A 23,811-nucleotide genomic window follows, 5' to 3' on the forward strand; every position below is an offset into this window, starting at 1 on the left:
GCCATGACACAAGATAGGGAAGGGAGGCAAACGCAACAACCACAACACAAGGGATAACACCAAACCGAGACATAAATAGATAATAAGAGTAAATGACCACCAAAATAATAACTTTACCACCACATTGAATGAAGAACCAAGTACATGTAGAAGTGAAGAACATGTTACTTGAGGCCACACCTTATAAGACAAATTGGCGCTTTGAATTGAGGGTTGAGCATGACCACTGTGCTTGTTGCTGAAACACAAACCTGGTACCATGACCTTAAGCTCCCCACACCACCTTTCTTCATTTTGTGACACCAATTTGGAGCCTCTGAGAATCACCAACCCTCCTGAGTTAATGAGCCAACATGAAGTGGAGAACTTCGTTGGGGAGGCCAAGTTAGGGGGACCTAGGCCTGCCCTCCAAAAGATGATACAAACAAGAAAGCTAAGTAGGAAGGAAGGCAGGGGAGTGGCAAGTTGCCACTATAGCAGAGTGAAAATGGCATTCGAAACTTCCTAAGTGAACATAATGGACAATTCAAGCCATTCTAAATCATTCATCAATTGATCCATCCTCCGCAATGGATGTGCCATAGTGGAGTGTTTGACAAGCTTCATCATGAGAATGCATGTAGAACATGTGGAGGGTGGGACAACCACGCCTCCGTCCTTTATTGAGCGAGGTGACGACGATGGGTCAATTCCCGCTCCTTTATATCACTTGTTTGAGTTCCTCGACATCCTTTAGCCTAATTGAGGGTATACTGTGTAATAACATTGTTGGATGTAAAACAAATTTAATTATTTTAAATAATTTAGTAAAAATTATAAGGAGGAAACTTCCATTTTTAACATATTATATATGTGTGTGTGTGTGTGTGTGTATAAAATTTTTAAAATATTTTGGTGTTTTAAATTATTTATTTATTTTTTAAAATTTAAAGTTTTTATTTATTTTTAATTAATTAAATAAAAAATACTTCTAAATCATAAATAAAAAAATAATTTTAAAATCACTAATATCTACTCAATGTTTATTGTCCCATTTAATTATGGTTTTGTTTTTTTCTTAGAATCTAAAAGCTTCCATTATATCAAAAGATTACATCGGCTAATACATCTTTCCGAAATTTTATAGGCCTCACTCTTACTAGATTTATTGGCCAGTAGGTAATTACCAAAACATATAACAAGCTGCTAAAAAAGCTTCGCTAACCAAAACTGAAAAGACACATGGCACCAGAAGGCCTTCATGATCAAGATGCAACCAACAACAATTACAGATCAGAGGAATTGACTGGGGTAGGATGCTCCTATCCCAAACTTCGTGATGGAGGAGGCCTAGAATCACAATGAACATGTTTCTCCATTTGGGTCAGTTTCCCTTATAGACGATCCAATTTCTCCTGTAAGTGCCACTATCCCCTCATGCATTCTGGCTAAACGGTCAAACATATGCCACTAATTACTCTAAAGATCATTCATAAAACCAATAATTGCGCTCCTTCATCATGTCGTTCTCTACTTAGTTACTCCACAAGTCGAGTGATGTGTCTTAACTGACTACCATGGTTGTGTTGGGAGGGGAGTGTCTCCTCTGTGCCAAGTGTTTGGGCTAGGTTGGGGTCTACGGCCTCGCAAAGGCCTGGGTTGCCCAATAGATGCCTACCCCACTGACCCCTCTCTCCAATTCCCCTTCTAATTCTACCTCGTTGGTGAAGCATTGCAATTTGAGCTGGACAACAATACACCTTGCAAGTAGAATGACTATAGCCACACCACTAGAGTTCAATACAACTAGATAAGCTACCTACAAAACCCAACCATAAGAACCTCTCACTCAGACTGGAGCCTAGGGAAAATTCCAACAAATTGAGAGGCTAAGTGTTCCGACACCGCCACAAGAAACACACGCAACCCTCTGATAGATAATCTAACCTCAAAGGCCTCCCTAGCATAAGGACAACTTGACCCCGCTAGACCCGCTTTTATGACCATGACCACCCACAACCAGGTTCGACCCTAGCACTTGAAAATAAACCTAAGACTAACCCAAAAACCAATAAACCTCCAATATCAGAGAAAAATTTAAAGATGGGAATTTATATCAAATTTTAGAAACCTTGGCAAATCTTTCTAGTCCATAATATGTAATCTATAAAATATTTGATGATATTTTTGTAAAAAATAATTCAAATGTCTAATAATTTTATATAGTCTCTATATAAAATTTTGGCGATTTTTAAGGTAAAATAGTTTTATATTATAAAATTTGGGCTAATAATTTTTACGAAAAATGGAAGTTAGCGAATATTTTTTGGGGAAAAAACATGGAAAATTAGCCCACTTGCGAATATTAGCCCCTAAAATTTTCCATGTCCAATATGCCCATCTGGCAAATGAAAGAGCCTACACCCACGCTCTTTTAAACACAAGGTCAAGATTGAAGAACTGTGGTTGTTCCCAGTCCCCATAGAAGCTCGATCATAAATGTCAGTATTGGTACTGAGATAACGAGTTCAACATGGCGAGGAATTAGGTGGCCACATACCCTTATCGCCGAACCCCGTGAACCATAGACACAAAATCAAAACCCTAGTTCCTCACTCTAGACTTGGAGTGATGACACCATTAGAACTTACATAAAGAGCCACAAACACCCAATACACATATTGAAACTGGAAACCACTACGATTACATGGCAATACTAAGTAGAGAAATCATTTTTACATATCTTCCTCCCAATCTAGAAGACCGAATAACACATCCAATTAATGTTCCAACGTACATAAAACCACTAGCAACATTGTATTCCTTGCCATCGAATGCTATGTGGTTGAGACTAAAAAGTTATATGATATTAAAAAACATTAAATTTTTAAATTTAAATTATTATAATTAAAACTAAAAAATTATATGCTATTAAAAATATTAATTTTTAAAATTTGAATAATTAAAGATTATAGTTAAAAGTATATAAATTTAAAAAATATTTTAGGTTTAAAATTAAAAAAAAGTATGCACAATTTTATAAATTTTAATATGCATTTTTTATTTTATACATTAATTTCTAACACATCCACTTATGCTCCAACTTGCATAAAACCACTAGGAGCGTTGTGTTCCTTGCCACCAAGTGCTGTGGGGTTGAGATTAAAAGGTTATACGATATTAAAAAACATTAAATTTTTAGATTTAAATCAGTATAGTTAAGACTAAAAAATTATATGATATTAAAAAGTATTAAAAGTATGTACAATTTTATAAATTTTAATATGTGTTTTTATTTTATACATTAATGTAATATACCCGGTTGATGCTCCAATGTACATAAAACCACTACGAGCATTGTGTTTCCTTCCTAAGTGTTGTGTGGTTATATGATATTAAAAAATATTAATTTTTAAAATTTGAATCATTAAGATTATGGTTTTTTTTGTTTGTTTGTCAGGTTGTTTGTGTTTTTTTTAGACTTGAGAAACTCTGACTTATGGGTATCTAAGCCGTTAAAGTTACTCGAGGATTGGTTCCGGCTTAGGCCACACCAGCCCTAAATTGAGTAGATTTTAGCATGTCTTCTCCCCTAGCATAGGTGCAAGAGCCTTCGCCCCATCCTCAAATCATTGTGCTAGTGAGACTTGACCATAAAAAAATATGGTTAAAAGTTAAAATTACCAACACCCCCGTCTCAAAATGGAAACAAACTGAGAAAATCCAAAAACGCTTGATCATGAGCAAGTTCAAAATAAAAAATTTGGTATTATGAGATAACGTTGAGTGAAATAGAGCAACTCCCATCGAAGCAATTGCTATGGTGCGACTCACAAGATATCTAAAAATAATTGAGCCAATGAGAGTAGGTAGATGGCCTAATGTTATCTTCAATGAAGGCGTGAGTGAAAGAAAGAAAACATGGATGAAACAAAACTACATATGGATGCAAAAATTGAATATCTACCTCAATGTCTATCTCACTAGATAGCAAGGAGCTAAAAGATTTTGTTATGGAGAAGTTTTGTAAACGGGTATGGGGAAAAGAGTTGGGTAGGAAGAAGAAGTACTACATTGAGGAATTCCACCCTACTTGTGATCTACAACAAAAAGAGTTCATTGGAGCTAGCATTCCGTGGAGGGCAAAGGTTCTTATTGCTCAATTAAGAACTAGCTCGCATCAATGTCAGTGTGAAACAAGATAGTGGAAAAGGCCTAGAGAAACTTGGAAAGAACGGGTGTGTACATTTTGCACGTCTGAGGCATGGAATCGTCTTTTCAGTGAGAGGATTGTTGGAAAATTGGGCCAACTCATCATCAATTTGAACAAAAAAAAATTAAATTGCAAAAAATTAAAACCAGAAATCCCATATACTATTTTTAGTTGATTGACATTAAAATATCATTTCATTATTACACACTTTTATTAAAATTATTACACACTTTTATAAATTTTAATATGAATTTTTTATTTTATACATCACCCTACAAAATTATGGTTAAAAATTAAAATTACAAAAAGCTATGCACAATTTTATAAATTTTAATATGATTTTTTTTTATTTTATACATTAATGTCTAACTTTATGGTAATCTTAAAACTAAACTATTATAATAATTATAAACTACTCTAATTTTAATAATAAAATATCTATAATTTTTGTGCGCCTAATATGGTAAATAACCAAACCAAATATTAATGATACCATAACAGTAAATAAAGGCAGAAAAGATGTTTAGAAAATACTTATGGCAATCAGTAGCGGTGTTTCAGATTCACTGCTGTAGCAGAGCATGAAGGGTTTGGGTAATGATTTCAATTCACCACAACCGCCAGCAGTAGCAGAAGGAGAAGCAAAAGGAAAAACAGAAAAGAAGGTGAAAGAAGAAGAATGGCGCAGAAAAGGGGTTCGAAGGTTGCAGAGGTGGCCGATGATGAAGTCGTGGTGCCATTACAGGCCGTTCTCTTGGCAGACAGTTTTACTCAGAAGTTCCGCCCCATAACCATGGAGCGCCCCAAGGTATGAAGATATTCAAAATTGCTTGCATTTGAACAAAATGACACTCGATTGTGTTCGCCAGAGTTAGGATTAAGGCGCAGCTTTCTGAAAATTTCGATTCGATCTTTGTGCTACAAACTAAGCAAATCATGTGTAAAATAACGCACACGTTGCGGTGTCGAACGTAACGAGTAGGTGATACAGGGTATTAATATGTATACTTTTTCTCCCAAATAAATAAAAACTAAAAAGTTTTACAGACCAGTCCATATACCGCGTTTAGTTTAAAGAAGAAATTTGTGGGTAAAACCGTCCTATTTTTGAGAGGATCCGGTCAAGGAAGTTGCATTAACACAATTAAAGCTAAATTATATTTATTTGGTTTTCGTTGGTCAAATAAACTTATATCAAAGTAAAAGTACAGAATTATAAACTTCAGTTAATCACAAAACCGGAGTTCTGAATCTTGATAATTGAGGAGTTCAACAGTTTTTGGTCCTCAGGATGCAGCATAATTATTGAGCAAACAATTAAAACAATGAAGGGATACCTATCGGCCTTGTCTTCGCCACCTGACGAGCTGGCATTCTCATCCGGCCTTAAAGTTGGTGGTGTACCAAATTTGGCAAACACTTGAAGAACCCTTTTTTCATCCTCGCGAATTGAAAATTCAAACTAAATCTGATTAGATCTTGTGCTATTTTTTAAATTCTTAAAAGCACCTTATTGCCTACTTTCACTTTTTTATGTGTGGTCATTCTATTTTAATTAGCCTATTGCATTTGTAAATACATTTCTGCAGAAATGGTCCAAAATAATTTTGGCGGAGACATTTTTTTTATGAAGCTTTTGACCTGCTTTTGAGAACAGCAAACTCTGTTCGGTATGACGAACCTTAGTTGACTTCTACTCTAACAGAATATTGTGTAAAATGAGAGCAATTTCATTCAAAATTTAGTTCAATTTATGGGCTTTTTCGAACTTCGAAGTTGCACTCAGGCTGTTATTGTAAGGATAGGATGGGCCACATCTTAACTGATAAATATGCTCATGCGTTGACAGCAGGGCACTATGAGATGGCATATAATCTTCCAAAATCTGTAGAATTCAGATTGGCTTTTCTTTCATCAAATAGAGGTTCCTTGTAAATCTAAATGACTGCGCAGAATCAAGAAGTTTGATATTGGTAAGATTATCATTGGGCATGGCGTTTTTCGTTGTTGTTATGCATGCTAAACTAGGAACTTATGTCATTGAATTTTTACAGAAGTCTGAACCCTGTTAATTTGGAATTCTAGAGCTCTTTAGCAATTTGTTAATACACGATATTTGACCATTACCCTTTCCAAAAATATAGATAAATACTGAAGCTAATAACAGAGGTTCTAGATTATAGGTCCTTAATAAATACCAAACTACTAAGCAACTATGGAGATGCAATAGGCCCTCTTTGTATAAGAGGACGTGAACCGTATTTTTTCTTTTTCTTTTTCAATTGGATGTTGTTGTATCCATTTGTAGTCTCTTTGAGAATCTGAGATTTTGGTTGTTGTCTCTGTTCTGAGATGCTGACCTCAATTCTTGTTTTGTCTCAGCATTGAAATTTGAAAGTAACATTGCTTGGACTGTGACCAAACATATTCCCCAACTATATAGTCATCACCCTTGAACAGTAAGCAAGATTTCCACCAAGTATAAAAGTTCCTCAGAAATAAGCTTTTGGAAAATTAACGTAGCTCAGTTCTCTAGACTTTTAATATTGATGATTTGTTTAATCATTTTATTTGTTCTAGCTTTCCTTCTTCATGGTCCTGACTTTCATCATATCATCCGCCCCATTTCCAAATTGGGGAATACATCAGACCCTGATAATTACAAAACCATCATGATTGGGCACACTTTTCTCAAGGTCTATGCTGCAGTGCTTAAAACATGGCTTTCAAACTACTGTGAGAGGAGGAACCTTAGTGCTGGAAGACATGCAAGTTTTCAACTAGAGTTCCAAACTACCAACCATATCTCCAATATCGGTGCTATTATCGAGGAGGCTCAACTTTACTCTTCGAAAGACTTTGTTGCTTTGTTGACTTTTGGAAAGCCTTAGATTTTGCCGCAAGAGAGCCGTTATTCTAGAGGTTACGAGACATTGGCATTGCCAATTCTATTTTGTCTGTCATCATGAGGCTTTACAAGTTTGTCATTGGACAACTTCGAATTGCTCACAACCTCAATAATTTCATTTGGAGCACCAGTCACAAAGGGTTGCCCTTTCTCTTCTGTCCCTTTTGGGATTTACATAGACAAGTTGGCATCTTTTCTCATGGAGGAGACACAAGAGGGGGATGATTGTCTCATACGTCACGTCCTGATCTCCTTGCTCTTTTTTGTTGTTGATGTGATCCTCTTAGTCCTCTTGCTCAAGGGGCTTTAGTGATAGGTCAATGCCATGTGTAGTTTTGGTGATCTTAGACATTTGGTGGTTAACCTTTGTAAAACTAGGGTCATGATTTTTAATTTGTCCAAGAGCTCTTTATCTAACCAATACTTATACTTTAGATGGAGTTAGATAGGGATCTCCATGGCTTATGCATATTTGGGGGTTCAATTATCAGGCCTCACTTAGTTTGAAACATGCATATCAACCTTAACTTAGCAAGGGATGTGGTTCACTCTCCTTCCTTGAATGACTGTATTCGACACTTTTAGGACATCTTGTTCAAGATGCACTTCTTGGACACAATCATTAAACCTATTGTTCTTTATGGTTTCGAGATCCAAGGACTAAGCCTACTGACAATTGATTGGAATTTGGGATAGGATTGAGAGAGTCTACATTCCCTGTTACAATGCATGATTTATTAGAAATGGCTAGTTCCACAGTTCTTCATCCAAGTAGAGTGTAGGGTGGGGCCCATATTTTACATGTTGAGAACATCTTCAGATTGTTCTTTTTTCTCCACAGGATTCACATTCTAGGTGCTTCAACATCATGGAGAGAGAGGTACCCATATTTGGTTCTCTACTCATTGAAGGAGATTGCTGTTGCTAGTACTAGGCAACACCAAGGTCTGTTTTCAAAGGCTGCATTGTTGCTTCTGACCGTTAATACTCTATTGAGCACCCCCCCTTTCCAGTACTCTGTAGATGCTTTTAGTCATCTCCTCCCTCCCAATTAGGAGTTGAACCAAGTGGTTAGAGAGTATAAATTTAGGTTACTTGGTCCCCCCCCAAGGGTCTTGGTCCTAATATGTTTTTCTACCTAGAGCATTTTATGCAATTGAGGGATGGTCTTATAGTTCAACTCAAGTGTACTTGACGATATTGGACACATGTTCTCTGGATTCCTCTTAGTCAACACCAGGTTTGTTCTCACCAGTTTTGGATGGAGTTTGACCATCACATTGTTGAAATGATGATAAGATTCACTTGTGGTTGCTTGACGTTATGGCTAAGTGCCCTTATTATTGTATTACTAGGTTATGGTCTAGGAGATGACATAGTCAACATTATTTTATGTTATTTTAGGTGACCAAGGTCGACCTAGGCATGTGGGCTCATAACTCCCTTGTGGGAAAAAGGCTCCCCTCTTCATAACTTGTGTATAAATACAGTCCTCACAAGTCATTTGTATGATTATATTTATTCACTGGTGATGGATTCTTTAGTGTACGGTCACATACATCTTGTGTTTTTCTTGTTCAAGTATTCTTTATATGTTCATGTTGATTTAGGGCTTGTTGGTTGACCATTGGTTCCGTTTGATCCTTGTTTATCTCTTGTGATTTCAACATTTTATTAGAGGTGTAAACCTCCTTTCCTTATTCAATAATTCATCTAGACAAGATTTCAGACATTTATCTGGTGTGATGTGTTCTTATGGAAATTCTATATCTGTGCACAACTCTGGTTGACCGTGTGGCCTCTGTGCATGAAATCTCTAGACTGTGCGTAGCACCTTTGGCTTATGTGTGGCACCTTTGACCTATGTGTGGTATCTTTGGCTTGTGTTTGGCACCTTTGCCCTAGATTATGTATGGCAAATTTGGCCTGTGTGTTGCCTCATCCCAGCACACACCCTCTCTTAATCATGTGCAGTTTCTAAACCTAATGCGTACACTTCTTTTTCAGGATTTTTTTCTCAGTTTCAACTTTTAAGGATTTTTTCTGAGGTTTGTTGTTGGTAGCATTATCATTATGGGACCAACGATTTCAAAATTATTCTTTTGTTATAGATTTAGGAGGTTATAAACTAGAGGCATTGCCCTAAGTGTTGTGGATATAGGATTTGTGAGATTTCTTCTCTTCGACTTCTTTTGGGTGGGGGGGGGCGCATTTCTCATACTCAGTTTGGAGGATTGCTTGGCTTCATAATTTTTTGGGTTATTCAGTTGATCTGTGAGACTTTTGAGTAGTGGAATTTGCCTCAGACCTAACCTCAGGAAACTCCACTGCCAAGGATTTAACTTTCAAATGATTGCGCTGCCACAAGATAAACTCCCTCAAGGTAGGCTGCTGCCTCAGGTAAGGTTTCAGGGCTATTTCGCCGCACAGACTTCACTTGCTGCCCCTTGATGCCCCGAAAAAGGCTTGAATAGGCCTGCACTGTCATAGATTAACCCTTTGCCAGATTTTCCTTTGCTGTCCCTCACTATCCCAAAAGAGCCTTGAACAGTCCTTCACTGTCCAGACAATACCAAAGAATCTTGATGCCACAGAAATTACTCCCTCAGAAACCCTTGATACCACAAAATAGATGAATGATGTCTCAGAAATTATGCTAAAAAGAGTAGAGAGAAGGGATTGGCTAGGGTGGAATCTTTCACCGCCAATACCAATCAGAAAAATGGGTCTGAAAACCGCCTCAGCTCAAAAATCAGAAAGATCAACAATCCATGATGAGTAAAATGGTTCTCCTCTCTCCTTTTTATATATTCCCTTTGGGATCTTCCCTCCTAATTTTAATTTGAGGCGCTAACAAGTTTCCCTCCATTTTGCCCCAAATTTGACTTTTGTTACCAGTTTCCTTCAATTTACCCCAAATTATCTAATGTTACCCCATCAAATAATGGTTTCTCCCCTTTACGAATGACTATAGCCTACAGGGTTAGATAGGCTACTTTGTCCTCCCTTGGGCAATTTAATTAGAAGAGGACATTACAGTCCCCCCTTCCCAACATTGCTAGTCCTCAAGCAATTGCAAAGTCGACACATCAATACTATGATCCCAAGTATGCCTGAAGAATGCTCCAACATACATTTGCTGTACTATCCTAGCTTCATTGTCAAACTCTGAAGACTTCAACCTAGTCTCTATTTCCTACCGTGGTACCCACCCTGCAACAAATTCAGTAGCCTTTCATTTTTATTCTCCCTTGCCATGATCAAAGCTTTCTCTTCTCTCAACTTTTATCTAGATGTTTGAGGTTGTTCATCCTCGGATTCAAAATCCTCAACATCATCACCTAAATTCAAGTCGGAAACATCATCGTCATCTAAGTCCAAACCTGGAAAGTGACTTGCTCTAGCACTGGAAGATCACAACCTCTTATCCACTCGCAGATCCCTGCGACTGAAAGTTTACTTCTCATTTTGTTCTTTCTTTCTGCCAATTGTGCTTCCACTTCTACCTCAATGCGCAGGGAATTCATTAGTGCCCTGACCCCTACTCCTCACACTATTGAGCAAATCATCATTGGTGTTATCTGAAACAAGATGCACAGGAGCACTATAATTGCGTAGTAGAGAGGGAATTGGCCTTTCAGGAATGTCAACAAAGATAAACTCCTCTTCCTCCTTTTCAATATGGAGGATTATTGTTGAAACAGAATGACCTTCACTCCTAAAGGACTGTAGAGGTTCTCCATTATAGACTGATGAAAGAGGAAGATCCTTTCTGTTGGAATCCAGCAACCCAAGAGCCATAGGTATAAAGTTTAAACATTGGTTCTTTCACTGATTGACTTGGAGTAGGAGGAATTTCTTGCTTGAACTTAAGTGTACAAGTGTTTCCCTCAGGGTTGTAGGATGATTACACTTTTAGAACAGGGGTTCCCACTTGTGAATACCATAACAAGAAATTTGAAGGATCTGCATTATTGGCATCACGCATAGCGGCAAAGAAATCTTCACAATTTACTGCTTCACCAGTTTTCCTGCGCTGCTTATTTTCTGCTCTCCATTTTCTAAGCTCATCCTCAACATCCAGTTTTCCTGCCTTGGCTTCACTTGCCTTTTTTAAGGCATCCTGCAATGCATCCTTCCTTGCATTTATTTCTTTGTTTGCCTCCTCCAAGTTCTTCATAACCTTCCCTTGATTTTCCTTTGCAGCATCTACTTGGGCCATAGCAGCTGCCACTTGGCTGTTAGCAAGTTCCTCAGCTTCATGTGCCTTTTTGCTTAAGGCATAGTACTCTTCTAAAGTAAGTGTCACTCCGGATGGATTCTTTAACTCAGAAGATCCTCCTGCTGACTCACTTCCGTTTAAAGCTTTGATTGCTTTAAGAGCTATTGTTTTTGAAGTCTGAACAACTTCTTTCTCCTTTATAGCTGCTTGCTACCTACTCTCAGCAGTGCTCACAGCAGTCTTAGCTTGTTCATATAAAGCTTTGATTGCTTTAAGAGCTATCGTTTCTGAAGCCCGAGCAACAGTGCTCCTTCTGTCTCCTTTATAGCTTCTTGCTACCTACTCTCAGCAGTGCTCACAGCAGTCTTAGCTTGTTCATTTAAAGCTTTGATTGCTTTAAGAGCTATCTTTTCTGAAGCCCGAGCAACAGTGCTCCTTCTGTCTCCTTTATAGCTGCTTGCTACCTACTCTCAGCAGTGCTCACAGCAGCCTTAGCTTGTTCTGTTTCCTCCCTACATTTGCGCATATTCTCTCTAGCTACTTCAGCTCTAATCTTGGCCTCCTCTACCTCAGCAGCAGCACGTTATAACGCCTTTGAAAGCTCTACCATGGTTTCTTTGCCCTGCCTTTCTCTAGCTTGTACTGATTCCAATTCTTTAGGAACAAAATGGGTTGTTTATGGTGGTTTTTTATCCATTTTTGGTATGCTATGCATCCTTACCATGTAATTTTGTTTTTTTAATAAATTACAACCGTCTTTTCCTTGGGGTAAAAAAAATTGCGAACATATAATAAATAATTAAAAAGTAATGCATAATTAATAATGAATAAGAATGCCATGGGTGGCAGGAGGGGGAGGGGGAGGGCTGCTTTATGGCCCCAAGGAATTCAAAGTTGCAGAGTATTCATGGGGCTTAAGATGCATGACAAACAACCAAGCTGAAGCATATGCTCTCTACCAGGTGATTCAATTAGCGAAAGAAAATTAGGTAGCTTCTCTCACTGTTTTGGGAGACTCCCTCCTTATTTAGCATTTGGTGAAGGGCTCCTCTCCGAGGGACAAAACATTAGAAAGTCTTATGAAAAGAATTAGAAAAACAGTGAAAGGGTTATCTTCAATAGCATATTTCCATGTTCTCCGTGATCTGAGATGCAGACTTATGTGCTAATGAAGGGTGTAAATTAAGATTGAGAGATTTAAAAATCAATCGACGAATCAGGCCCTCTCCTATTCCTTAGATTTAAATGGATTGACATTGCATAGTTATTAAGGATTACATTATCAATCAGTAATAATATGTCATGTAAATTTTGTTTTCTGGTAGGTCAGTTTTGTAAGATATATACCTACAAAACCTCATTTTTCGTTGTCTAGTTTGGAATCCCTTTGGAAAATTTTGTAGTTTTGTTGGATAAGTGGGCTCAGGGAGAAATTTTGAAGATGTAGATATGTGCTACCTGATGTATTTGCTACAATCCAGACACAAACTTACATATAAATAATTTTTTTTTTCATTTTGGTTAAAATAAATAAATAAAAATATCCTATCACCATAAGAAAGAGGGGGTGGAGAGGAGATTTACCAAAAGGTTTAATGCAATTGTTAAAATTGGCAACCAGGGAAAAACTTCATGTGGGTCATCTTATTCATTGCTAAAAATACTTTTATTAGATTCCTCTCGTCGAGAGGTGTAGGATTGATATAAAGATCATCCAATTCCGATAAGTATTCATGGAGATATGAATTTATTTTGATTATGGAATTATTATCAAGCCGACCTACAACTCATGTAGGCTCAGAAGCCCAACAGTCGCATCTATTCACCCACCAACGTTGTGTATAAATATAAGAGGACTTTTCCTCATTTGGACTCACTCATCTCATCACATCTCTCTCTCTCTACTGCGCAGATATGAGTCTCTTCTCTACTGCGCTGAAATGGGTCTCTCTCTCACACACATGTGAAGCCGGAAGCTGTTGAATTTGAAGCTGCAACTGCAGAAGTAAAGATTGACTTGCGTGGCCTAGAAGATCTCCTCTTTGGAACTGCGATGTAGGTTCATTTGAACCTCCTTTGAAAGCCGCAACTTTTGGTGGTGGAATGAAGTCAATCCGACGAACGGTTTGCAAGATATCGACTGCCCTAATTTGAAGCCGGAAACTGCTGAAACTGAAGCTGCAACTGCAGAAGTAAAGATTGACTTGCGTGGCCTAGAAGATCTCCTCTTTGAACTGCGCTGTAGGTTCATCTAAACCTCCTTTGAAAGCCGAAACTTTTGGTGGTGGAATGAAGTCAATCCGACTGTCGGTTTGTGAGATATGGTCTGCCCTAGTTTGATAATGAAGCCGCTAATGCTGATGCTACTGATCTAGGGTTTGTTACTGCTGATATGAATCAGATTTATTGTACTATTTCTCTCTGCTGAATTATTGAAGATAAAAGAAGATTTGATCAAAGGGTTTCCCCACACATTGTGGGGTTTGTCCCTGGCTAGCCGCCACATCTTGTGTCTCTTGTCTTGGCTTGTTTTCTGTCGATCGTTTAATGTTCTATCTGCACTTTACTTTATGTACATGTGATTGCTAATCGGTGGAATATAATAAGAAAAATAAGTAAACTGTTATAAGCATAGAACATACCATAACTTAACAGCAATCCCTTTTCACATCCTTTCCATCCTATGAAAGGGGTTAAACCATGAATATAGTTTAATAGCCTTTTAAACATGTTATTAGCTCATAAATTGATCAACCATGTGATTAATTGGTTTTTTAACATAAATAAACCTATAATAGTTTGAAAACATGAAATAACTTATTTGCACTATATCATATGGTTATGGTTCTTAAAGTATGTGCAATTTTTGAAGCTTTAATGGTGTTTTTAATTATATTGTTAACCAACTTCCATAATGAGTGGTATTTTTTTAACAATAACGGGTATTTTTGTATTAGATGAAGATCTAGCAAGGAGCCAGAGAAATGAAAGTTACAACACTTAGAAGAGTAGTTGATCTTTGCCTCTTACAAGAGGGCTTCAAAATTGAGGCAAAGATGCTACAATGTATTCTGAATAAAATTCTATGCAATCTTAGAGGCCTGCGGGTGAAGATGGCACAAAAATGTCCACCCAAAAAGATAAATAAGTAATACATCATGTAAAAACAACGTAAATCTCAAGAGTGTTTTCCTTATAACTGGAGGCAATTGAATCTCTTCTCTGTAGACTTGCAGAGAAATCAATAGTCCTTTATTTAATTTCTTGTTCCTCTCCGTTTTCTTCTTTGGAGACCATCTTTCCACTGAGTGGAAAATGTTGTCTTTAATTATTGAATCATGCTCTTTGACTTCGGTGCTTTGGATTTGCCCTTCTGAGTTTGAAACTGACATGTGTGTGTGCACTGTGTAGAGATACCATGGATCACTAGATTGAACTAGGAGTGCTTTGAAGGGAATCTAGGAAGTTTTTGCCACAAGGATACTTGAATTCTAACCATGTAAGACTTTCCATACTGAAAGTTGACATTGTTTATTGTTTGTGTTGAGGGGTGCTCACTTTGGAGAAGACTGGTGGAGTTGAATCTGTGCACCATTATGGAGGGTATTCAGTGTTTATTTGATCCTTGATTTGGATGGTTCCCTGACTTAGCAAAGCACCTTCATTAGTCATTTTGTCAACCATTTGATTTATGTCCCTCAAGGCATGATATCCATCTAATCTCTTGAACATTTTTTTTGTAGCCCCTATTCTCTTCCATATCAAACTTGAATCTTCATCCATAGAGGCATTGTTAGAATGTTGAATTGTCCATCTTGAATCCCCTATGTGTGAAAATATGGAAATTCCTGTTAAAAATGGAAGACACAGACTTTATTCCTCAAACTGAGCAACTCTCAGGTGAGGGCTTCACCTGGACACTGCGTCTGGCAGAACGCTCTACTAATTCATCATTACACACCATGAATATATAGCATACAATAGAATAGGGAAGCTAGAACAATTTCCTAAGAAATAGGAACTAAATCCTAATCGAAGGCATATGCTCAACTAATGAACGAACTTTCTCCTAAAATACATTTCTCCATCATCTTCAACACTCCCCCATAATGGAGAAAGGGTTCACTAGTACTCCTAACATCTCCCTAAATAATTCAAATTTAATTCTTCCAAGAGGCTTAGTAAAAATATCTGCAACATTGTCACAAGTATTACAATATTCAATATGGATTTCCTTTGACTGAACCTTCTCCCTAACAAAGTGAAACTGTGTATCAATATGCTTTGTGTTTTTATGAAACACTGGATTATTTTCAAGTTTGATTGAGCTTTGGTTATCACATCTGATAACAGTTGCATCTTTTTGTTCTTCTTCGACATCCTAGAGAAGTCTCCTCAACCAAATTGCCTCACATGTTGCTGCGCACATTGCTTGATACTCTGCTTCTGCTGAAGACAAGGATACAATGTTCTGCTTCTTGCTGCTCCATGCAATGACCCTGAACCCAATGCTGAATGCATAGCCTGTTATGGATTGTCGGTCATCTAGATTTCCGGCCCAATCTGAGTCTGAGAAACCTGTCAATCTAACATCAAACGAATTAGTATATTTAATACCAAAGTCTAAGGTTCCTTGAAGATACCTTAAGACGCCTTTCGCTGTAGCCCAATGATTCTCAAGAGGCTTTGACATGAATTGGCTCAATACACTGACTGCAAAAGCCAAATCTGGCCTAGTTGTAGTCAAGTAAATTAGACTCCCAACCAGCTATCTATACAATGTTGCATCAACCTCCTTTGAACCATCATTATTTTGAAGTTTGGTATTCTACTGTAAAGGCACTGATGCTGCTTTGCACTGATCCATTCTGAACTTTTTCAATAGACTCCTGACATACTTTCCCTGAGATAGAAAAGTCTGGCCAGAATCCCTCCAGACTTCCAGACCCAAACAATAGTGTAACTCTCTGAGGTCTTTCATCTCAAAAACCTATGACATCTGTTCTTTGATTTCTTAATGAGTTCATCAACATTTCCTATAATGATAAGATCATCTACATATAAAGAAATCAAAACAATTTTCCCCTTTTCATCAAACATGGTATACAAATTAGGGTCATTCTTGCTTCTTTTATAACTATGTTGTAGGAAAAATGAATCAATTTTATCATACCACGACCTGGGTGCCTGTTTTAGTCCATACAATGCTTTCTTCAATCTACAGACTAAATGTTCCTCCCCCTGTTTAACAAACCCTTCAGGTTGCATTAAATACACTTCTTCTTTTAATTCCCCATTTAAGAATGCAGATTTCACATCTAGCTGGTGTATCATCCAATGATGTTTGGTAGCTAAAGCAATTAACATTCTAATTGTGTTTAATTTAGCTACAGGGGCGAAGGTTTCCTCATAGTCTATGCCTTCTTTCTGCGAGTACCCCTTTGCAACCAGCCTAGCTTTATATTTGTCTATGCTCCCATCTGCTTTAAATTTAGGCTTGTATAACCATTTGCAACCTATGGGTTGTTTGCCTTCAGGTAGTTCAACTAGATCCCAAGTTTTGTTTTTAAGTATTGACTCATATTCCTCTTCCATGGCTGCCCTCCATTCACTATATTGACTTGCTTCTTTATAATTAGAGGGTTCAACAACATTTAACATACTAGTTATAAGAGCATGATCCCTATATCTTGCTGGCAACTGAATTTTCCTACTTGATCTCCTGAGTGGTGGACTGGCTTCAAATATGTTCTGATCATCCCTTGGTGGACTTGGCCTGCTACTTGCATCTGTACCATCCACATCTTCCTTTTTTGCTTCTATTGCTGCTACTTTTCATGGCTGTCCCTATCATCACTTCCATCTTCCACCAGCAAAGGCATGTGCCATTCTTCATTGCTTCTTTCATGGTTTCCATCATCAACCTGCTCATGGAATACCACATCTCTACTTGCAAACACTTTATGAGTAGAGGGATTAAACAATTTATAAGCTTTAAACTCTGTGCAGTACCCAACAAAAATGCATTTAATGGCCTTTGAATCTAGTTTCTTCCTATCCTCTTTTGGAACATGAGCAAAAGCTTTGGAGCCAAAAACTCTTAAATGATTAACTGCAGGCTTAAAACCTAATAAAGCTTCGAATGGAGTTTTAAAATCAAGGCTTTTTGTTGGACTCCTATTCTTCAAATATACTGCAGTATTTATTGCTTCTGCCCAAAAGCCATTAGACAGGTTCTTACCTTTTAACATGCTTCGAGCACACTCCACAAGGGTTCTATTCTTCCTCTTTGCAACCCTGTTTTGTTGAGGAGTGTGGGGTACTGTGAACTGCTGAACTATCCCATGGTCCTTGCAATATTTGATGAAACCACCCTTCTTGTATTCTCCCCCTTGATCTGAGCGGAGAATTTTGATGAATTTTCCTGTCTGTTTTTCAATCATGCTTCTGAACTCTTTAAAATATTCAAAAGTATGACTCTTCTTTATGAGGAAATATACCCAAGTAAATCTTGTGCAATCATCAACAAATAATAAGAAATAATAGGCACCTCCTAATGACCTTGTTTGCATTGGCCCACACAAATCAGTGTGCACAAGCTCTAGTATATCTCTCTTCTTTCTATCTACATTTGTAGGAAACTCATCTCTATGCATCTTCCCAAGAGCACATGCTTCACAATCAACATGAACATTCTTTAAAACAGGAAGACCATTGACCATACCTCGTTTCTGAAGTAGCAGCAGGTCATTGAAATTGATATGACCGAATCTTTGATGCCATAAGTCTTCTGCAGTCATAACTGATGAGGTCAAGGCTTGGTGTGGTGCGCTTCTTACATTCAGCTTATACAATCCTCCCACTCGAATACCTGATGCAATTGGCTTCATATGATCCAACAGATCTTTAATAACACAATAAGACTTAAAAAACTCTACCTTAAGGTTCTGATATGTTATCATAGAAACAAAGATCAGGTTCTTTTTTATTCCAGGTACATACATTACATTTTGAATATGTCTAATATTTCCATCAGGCAAAATGACAGGAACATTACCATACCCTTTGATCTGGTACCCTCTATCATCACCAAGGTAGATATTTGCACCATTGTTGGTTTCTTTAAAATTCTCAAACCAATGTCTGTTACCTGTCATGTGAGTGGAAGCTCCTGAGTCCACAAACCAAGTTTCTGCTTCATCATCCTCAGCAGAGAACGCAGAATCAGATACAAACAATCTGAGATTCTGATTCTGATCTTCATCAGCAAAGTGTCCTGCATGCTTCTTATGTCTATGGCGACCTTCATCAAACTTCTTCTTCTGACAATTTTTAGCTATGTGACCAACTCTACCACAATAAAAACATTTGGGTCCTGAATCACTTCTGTTTGAGGACATACCTTGAGGTGGTTTTCTCTGTGGTGTACTTCCACCTTTTTGTCCTGCACTTGCCTTCCCTCTGAAGGGCTTCTTCTTCGCCATTAGAGCAAGATTTGAACTCTGGGGTTTCAGAGTCATTTGCCTTTCTTCCTCTTGCATCAGGATCCCTGTCAATTCTTCAAATTTGGGGGCTTTCTCTCTCGCATTCAAGCCTGTGATAAACATTTGATAGTCATCAATCATACCATTCATGGTAATCGTGACCAGATCAATGTACACTCTCTCTCCTATGTCGCCCAACTTATCTCAGAGCTCCTTGATATGAGAGATGAATGGAGCCACTGATTCATTCTCCTCCATTTTAATGGAGAGAATTTTGCTCTTCAGAAACAACAGGCAATTTGTATTCTTCATCTCATACAAATCCTTAAGAGTTGTCCAGATATCTTTCGCAGATTTACATTTTTAGATGTGAGGGATAATACAGTTCTTCATTGACAATTTCAGCAACACTTTTGCTTTGGTCTCCCTCTTTTCCCAGTCCTGGATTGTTGCTGTCATTCCGCTTGTAGCTAGGGTCGGCTTCAACTCATCACCACTTGCAATCACTCATGTGTTTTGCCTGTCCAACAGGGTTTGCAACTTAAATTTTCAATTAGAGTAATTGGATCCGTTGAGCTTATTGCTCTCGTTCGAATATGCCTCTGCCATCTGGTTATTCATCTTGACAGGTCTCCCTCAGAAAATTTCGACCTCTAGCAATTTAAAAAAAACAGATCTATCTCTAGATCCAAGGAGCAATCTCAAAAAGAATGGGCGTTCTCTCTTAGTAAAAAACAACTTCTCCAATTGGATGCAAAAAAAAAACAAGATCCCCCCCTTTTTTTCCTATAGAAACCCTTCTCTTAAAAAAATATGACTTCTTTCGGTGGAGCTATGGAGATCTTTTATCAAATGCGCCCAACATTGTTTAAAGAAATGTTATAACCCTTTAAAAAATTGAGAGGAAAGAAACAATGGTTTCAGAAATATTGTCACTCCAACAGAGAAAAAAAATTTGCTGTCACAGATTCACCAAGAATAACCCACAAGTCTCTATGGGTCGGATCCCACCTTCGACAACTCTCCACGACCACCACACTTGCGCTGTGCAGAGCAATGGTTTTGCTCCCCTGAGCACCTTTTTATGCTGATCACCACAGCATATGATCTTTTGATTTGCAGGATCCATGCACCAACAGATCCTGATCGATCCACGCACCAGAGAATCAACACCACGACCTCTGTCAACGCAGGTCAGTCTACAATCCATGAACAGGCCACACAGATGCGATCTTCATCGATGCGCACTTCGATTTGCAGATTCACAACGCTGCTCCACCATTCTTCGAGAGTGTGAACAACAACTCCACTTCCTGCTCGACGACCACCATGAACGGATTTGCTGTGGTAGATTGTTAACACAACCTCCAAAAAACGAAGCACGCAGCACGCAGGATGCAGTCTCCAGCTATGTGTTTAACCTTCACACCGAATCGACCCTCCTGACAGCAGTGGATCCACCGATCTAGCACTCACGCAGCCTGACGTGTGATGTTTATCACAGATCCCAATCACTTCACGTTCAACACCACTGCCCAGGCTCGTTTTAACTGGGCACACAGCTTCCAACACTGTGCTCTACGCCTTCTTTACATAGGCTCCATGACCAGGTTCTCGACATAGTGAGGACGTAGGTATTCAAGCAGTAGGTATTCAAGGTGTGCCCTCCAAGTTCATTTCCATCCTCTTCCTGAACAAACTCACAAGCAATTTTCTAAGCCATATAGCTTCACACGTAGCTGTGCTGGACGCCATATATTCTGCTTTTGCTGAGCTCAGAGCTACTGACTTTTGCTTCCTGCTGCACCAAGAGATCATTCCTGATCCAACGCTGAAGTAATATCTGGAGGTACTTTTCCGGTCTATTGAACTACCTGCCCAATCTGCATCTGTGAATCCGCTCAATCTGACGTCATCTTCTCGGGTGTATTTCAACCCATATCCGATTGTTCCATGCACATATCTAAGAATGTGCCTAGCTGCTGCCTAATGTACCCTTTTCGGTTCCACCATGAATTGACTAAGGGTGTTGACAGCGAAACAAATGTCTGGCCTAGTGTTGACCAGATACATGAGCGACCCAATGAGTTGTCTGTACAAGGTGGGGTCCACTTCCTTGTCTCCTGATGCATCTATTTTCTTCCAGTTGGTGATCATAGGCGTAGCCATGGGTCGACAATCCTGCATTCTGAATCTCTTCAGAATCTCTGTAGCATATCTTCCTTGCCCAAGGAAGATCTCCCCATTCTTCTGCCAAACTTCCAACCCTAGAAAATAATGCATCAACCCCATATCCTTCATGTCAAATTCTGCTTCAAGATTCTTCTTGCAGTCCTTTATGAGCCTAGATGACCCTGTTAGAAATAAGTCATCTACATATAATACCAGAATAAGTGGCTCATTCTCCACCATTAGATAGTAGAGATTGGGATCAACATCACTCTTGATGAATCCCAACTGCTGCAAGTAACTATCAATCCGACCATACCATGCTCTGGGTGCCTACTTGAGCCCATACAGGGCTTTCTTTAACTTGCATACATGAGTTCTCTTTTCATGAGTCTCAAAGCCTTCGGGCTGTTCTATATACACCTCTTCTTCTATCACCCCGTTCAAGAATGCTGTCTTGACATCCATTTGGTGAATCTCCCATCCCATTTGAGCTGTTAGGGATATAACGGATCTGATAGAGGTATATCTAGCTATTGGGGCGAAGGTCTCCTCATAGTCTATTCCTTCCTTTTGTGCGTACCCCTTTGCCACAAACCTAGCCTTATACTTCTCTATACTTCCATCTGCAGCGTACTTGATCTTGTAGATCCACCTTGATCCTACAACTGATCTATCCTCTGGTCTAGGTACCACTTCCTAGACATCATTTGTCATGATAGAATTGTACTTTTCTACCATGGCATCCACCCAAACTTGGTGTTGTACGACTTCTTGAAAACTGGAGGGTTCTTCAACCTATGCTACCAAGGCTTGGTACCTGTCAGGCTGTCTACGCTGCCTCTTGTCGGTTCTAGGAGCTCCGACAAACTCCTCAGCGTTTGCCGTACTTCCCTGCTGGTTCTACCATTGGTGGTGGGAGGCTCAATCAAATCCTCCTCCTGTTCCTGCTGTTCCATCTGCTGAGAACTGCCTGGATCTCCTACTCCTGAGGAAATATTGGTGCTGGTTATGGTACTCGATCCTGATATCTGTCCTCCTGCTTGTCCTTCTTGCTGCCCCTGCTGCTGTTGGACTAATGGAACATCTACTGACTGATCTTCTGCTGGCATCTCTCGAGATTTTCTAAAAGCTCTATCTTCCATGAACTTTGCATCTCGTCTTACTACAATTTTCTTGTTGCTTGGAATGTAGATTCTGTATGCTTTTGAGGTCTCGCTATACCCTACGAGGTACCCCTTTTCTGCAGTCTGATCCAGCTTACTACGCTTCTCGTCTAGAATGTGACAATATGCCACACTTCTGAATATCCTGAGATGACTCACCTCCGACTTTTTCCCTGTGAAGACTCCTTCAGGCATTTTCTTCCCCAATGCTCTGTGAGGAGTTCTATTCTGGATATACACCATTGTGTTGCATGCTTTTACCCATAATAATCTAGGCAAGTCCTGGTCATATAACATAGCCTTTGTTGCCTTGACAATTGTTTTATTCTTTCGCTCCGCTACTCCATTCTGTTGTGGGTTGTATGGAACTGTCCACTCTCTTTTGATGCCTCCTTTGCGCAAAAATTTGTGAAGTTTTTATCCGTATATTCTCCACCATTATTTGAACGCAATACCTTTATCTCTTTCTTTGTCATGTTTTCTACGAGAGCCTTAAACTCTCTAAACTGATCAAAGACTTCATCCTTGGTCTTTAAGAAATAGATCCAAGTATTTCTAGAGTGATCATCAATAAATGTGACAAAGTACTCGCAGCCGCTAAGAGCTCTCGTGGACATTAGGCCACAAATATCTGAGTGTATCAATCCCAACACGCCTCTTGCTCTGTTGTCACTTCTGGGAAAAGCTGCCTTAGCGTATTTCCCTAGTATGCATCCTCCCCATACATCATCATGCTCAGTACTGAGAACTGGAACTCCTGTAACAGTCTCTCTGAGCATCCTCATTGCTCTATGGTGTAAGTGTCCCATTTGCCTGTGCCATAGTTCATTCAGTTCCTTTTCCCCATTATGATCACTGCCTATCAGCGCCATTGGAGATTCGAGCTGCAATCTATACAATCTGTTGAAATCAGATTCATTCCTAACCCCAACACATGCAACACATTAGTGGCTCTTATGCTGGTTCTTGCTTTTGTTTGAAACACTATGGTGCCTCTCCCTACTGGAGTACACTTCGTTTTGTTTCCCATAGTGATCTGGAAGTCCATATGCTCTTCTTGATAGCTAGAGAAGTACTCTCATACTCCAGTCATGTGAGTTGAAGCCCCGCTATCAATATACCAAACACCTGTTGATGTTGAACTTGACAAACATGCGAATTCTTCTTCCAATCTGGAAGATAATACATCTTGACTATCCATGTTGTTCCGTGCTATTCTCCTTCTCCTGACGTTTTTCTGCCCTAGCAACTGCTGCAGAGAACTGCGTCCCACTTGAAGATTGGTCAACGCTGGATCTGCTGCTGCGCTGACCCCTTTGCCACTGACATCACGCACTAGAAATCTTACCTCTCTGTCAACTCACTGAGAGAGAGAGATTTTCCTTGAGAATCTTGCCCTCCTGGCTTGAATTGCGCAATCCCTTTGGGGATTCGATCTGCTGCCTACGCAACACTTCGATCTCCCTCCTCCTCTTCAACGCTGGGCTCTTTCGGTCTGCTCTCTTGCTTCACCTTACCTTTGATACCATGTTAAAATCTGGAAATTCCAAATCCTACTGAAACAACTAATAATATTTCTTCTATTTGTTAATTTACTAAAACAAATTATTCGCAGTGGTCTACGACAAATATCGAAATACATACACTGCAGTCTTCACAAATTAATTACT

At 38.9% G+C, this 23,811-nt stretch overlaps 1 protein-coding gene across 1 annotated transcript in view; it reads left to right on the forward strand.

Moving 5' to 3' along the window:
- Nucleotides 1-4,693: 4,693 nt before the first annotated feature.
- LOC149167775 (uncharacterized) overlaps nucleotides 4,694-23,811 on the forward strand; it is a 381,496-nt gene continuing 362,378 nt past the window's right edge. The window contains 1 exon segment of the mRNA XM_089433143.1: nucleotides 4,694-5,000. Coding sequence (XP_089289269.1) covers nucleotides 4,872-5,000 — 129 coding nt within the window. The 5' untranslated portion in view covers nucleotides 4,694-4,871.

This window comes from Pinus tabuliformis, chromosome 5_1 (assembly GCF_031772625.1).
Source record: "Pinus tabuliformis cultivar Carrire ecotype Pingquan chromosome 5_1, CPIR1, whole genome shotgun sequence".
In the NCBI taxonomy this organism is placed as follows: domain Eukaryota; kingdom Viridiplantae; phylum Streptophyta; class Pinopsida; order Pinales; family Pinaceae; genus Pinus; species Pinus tabuliformis.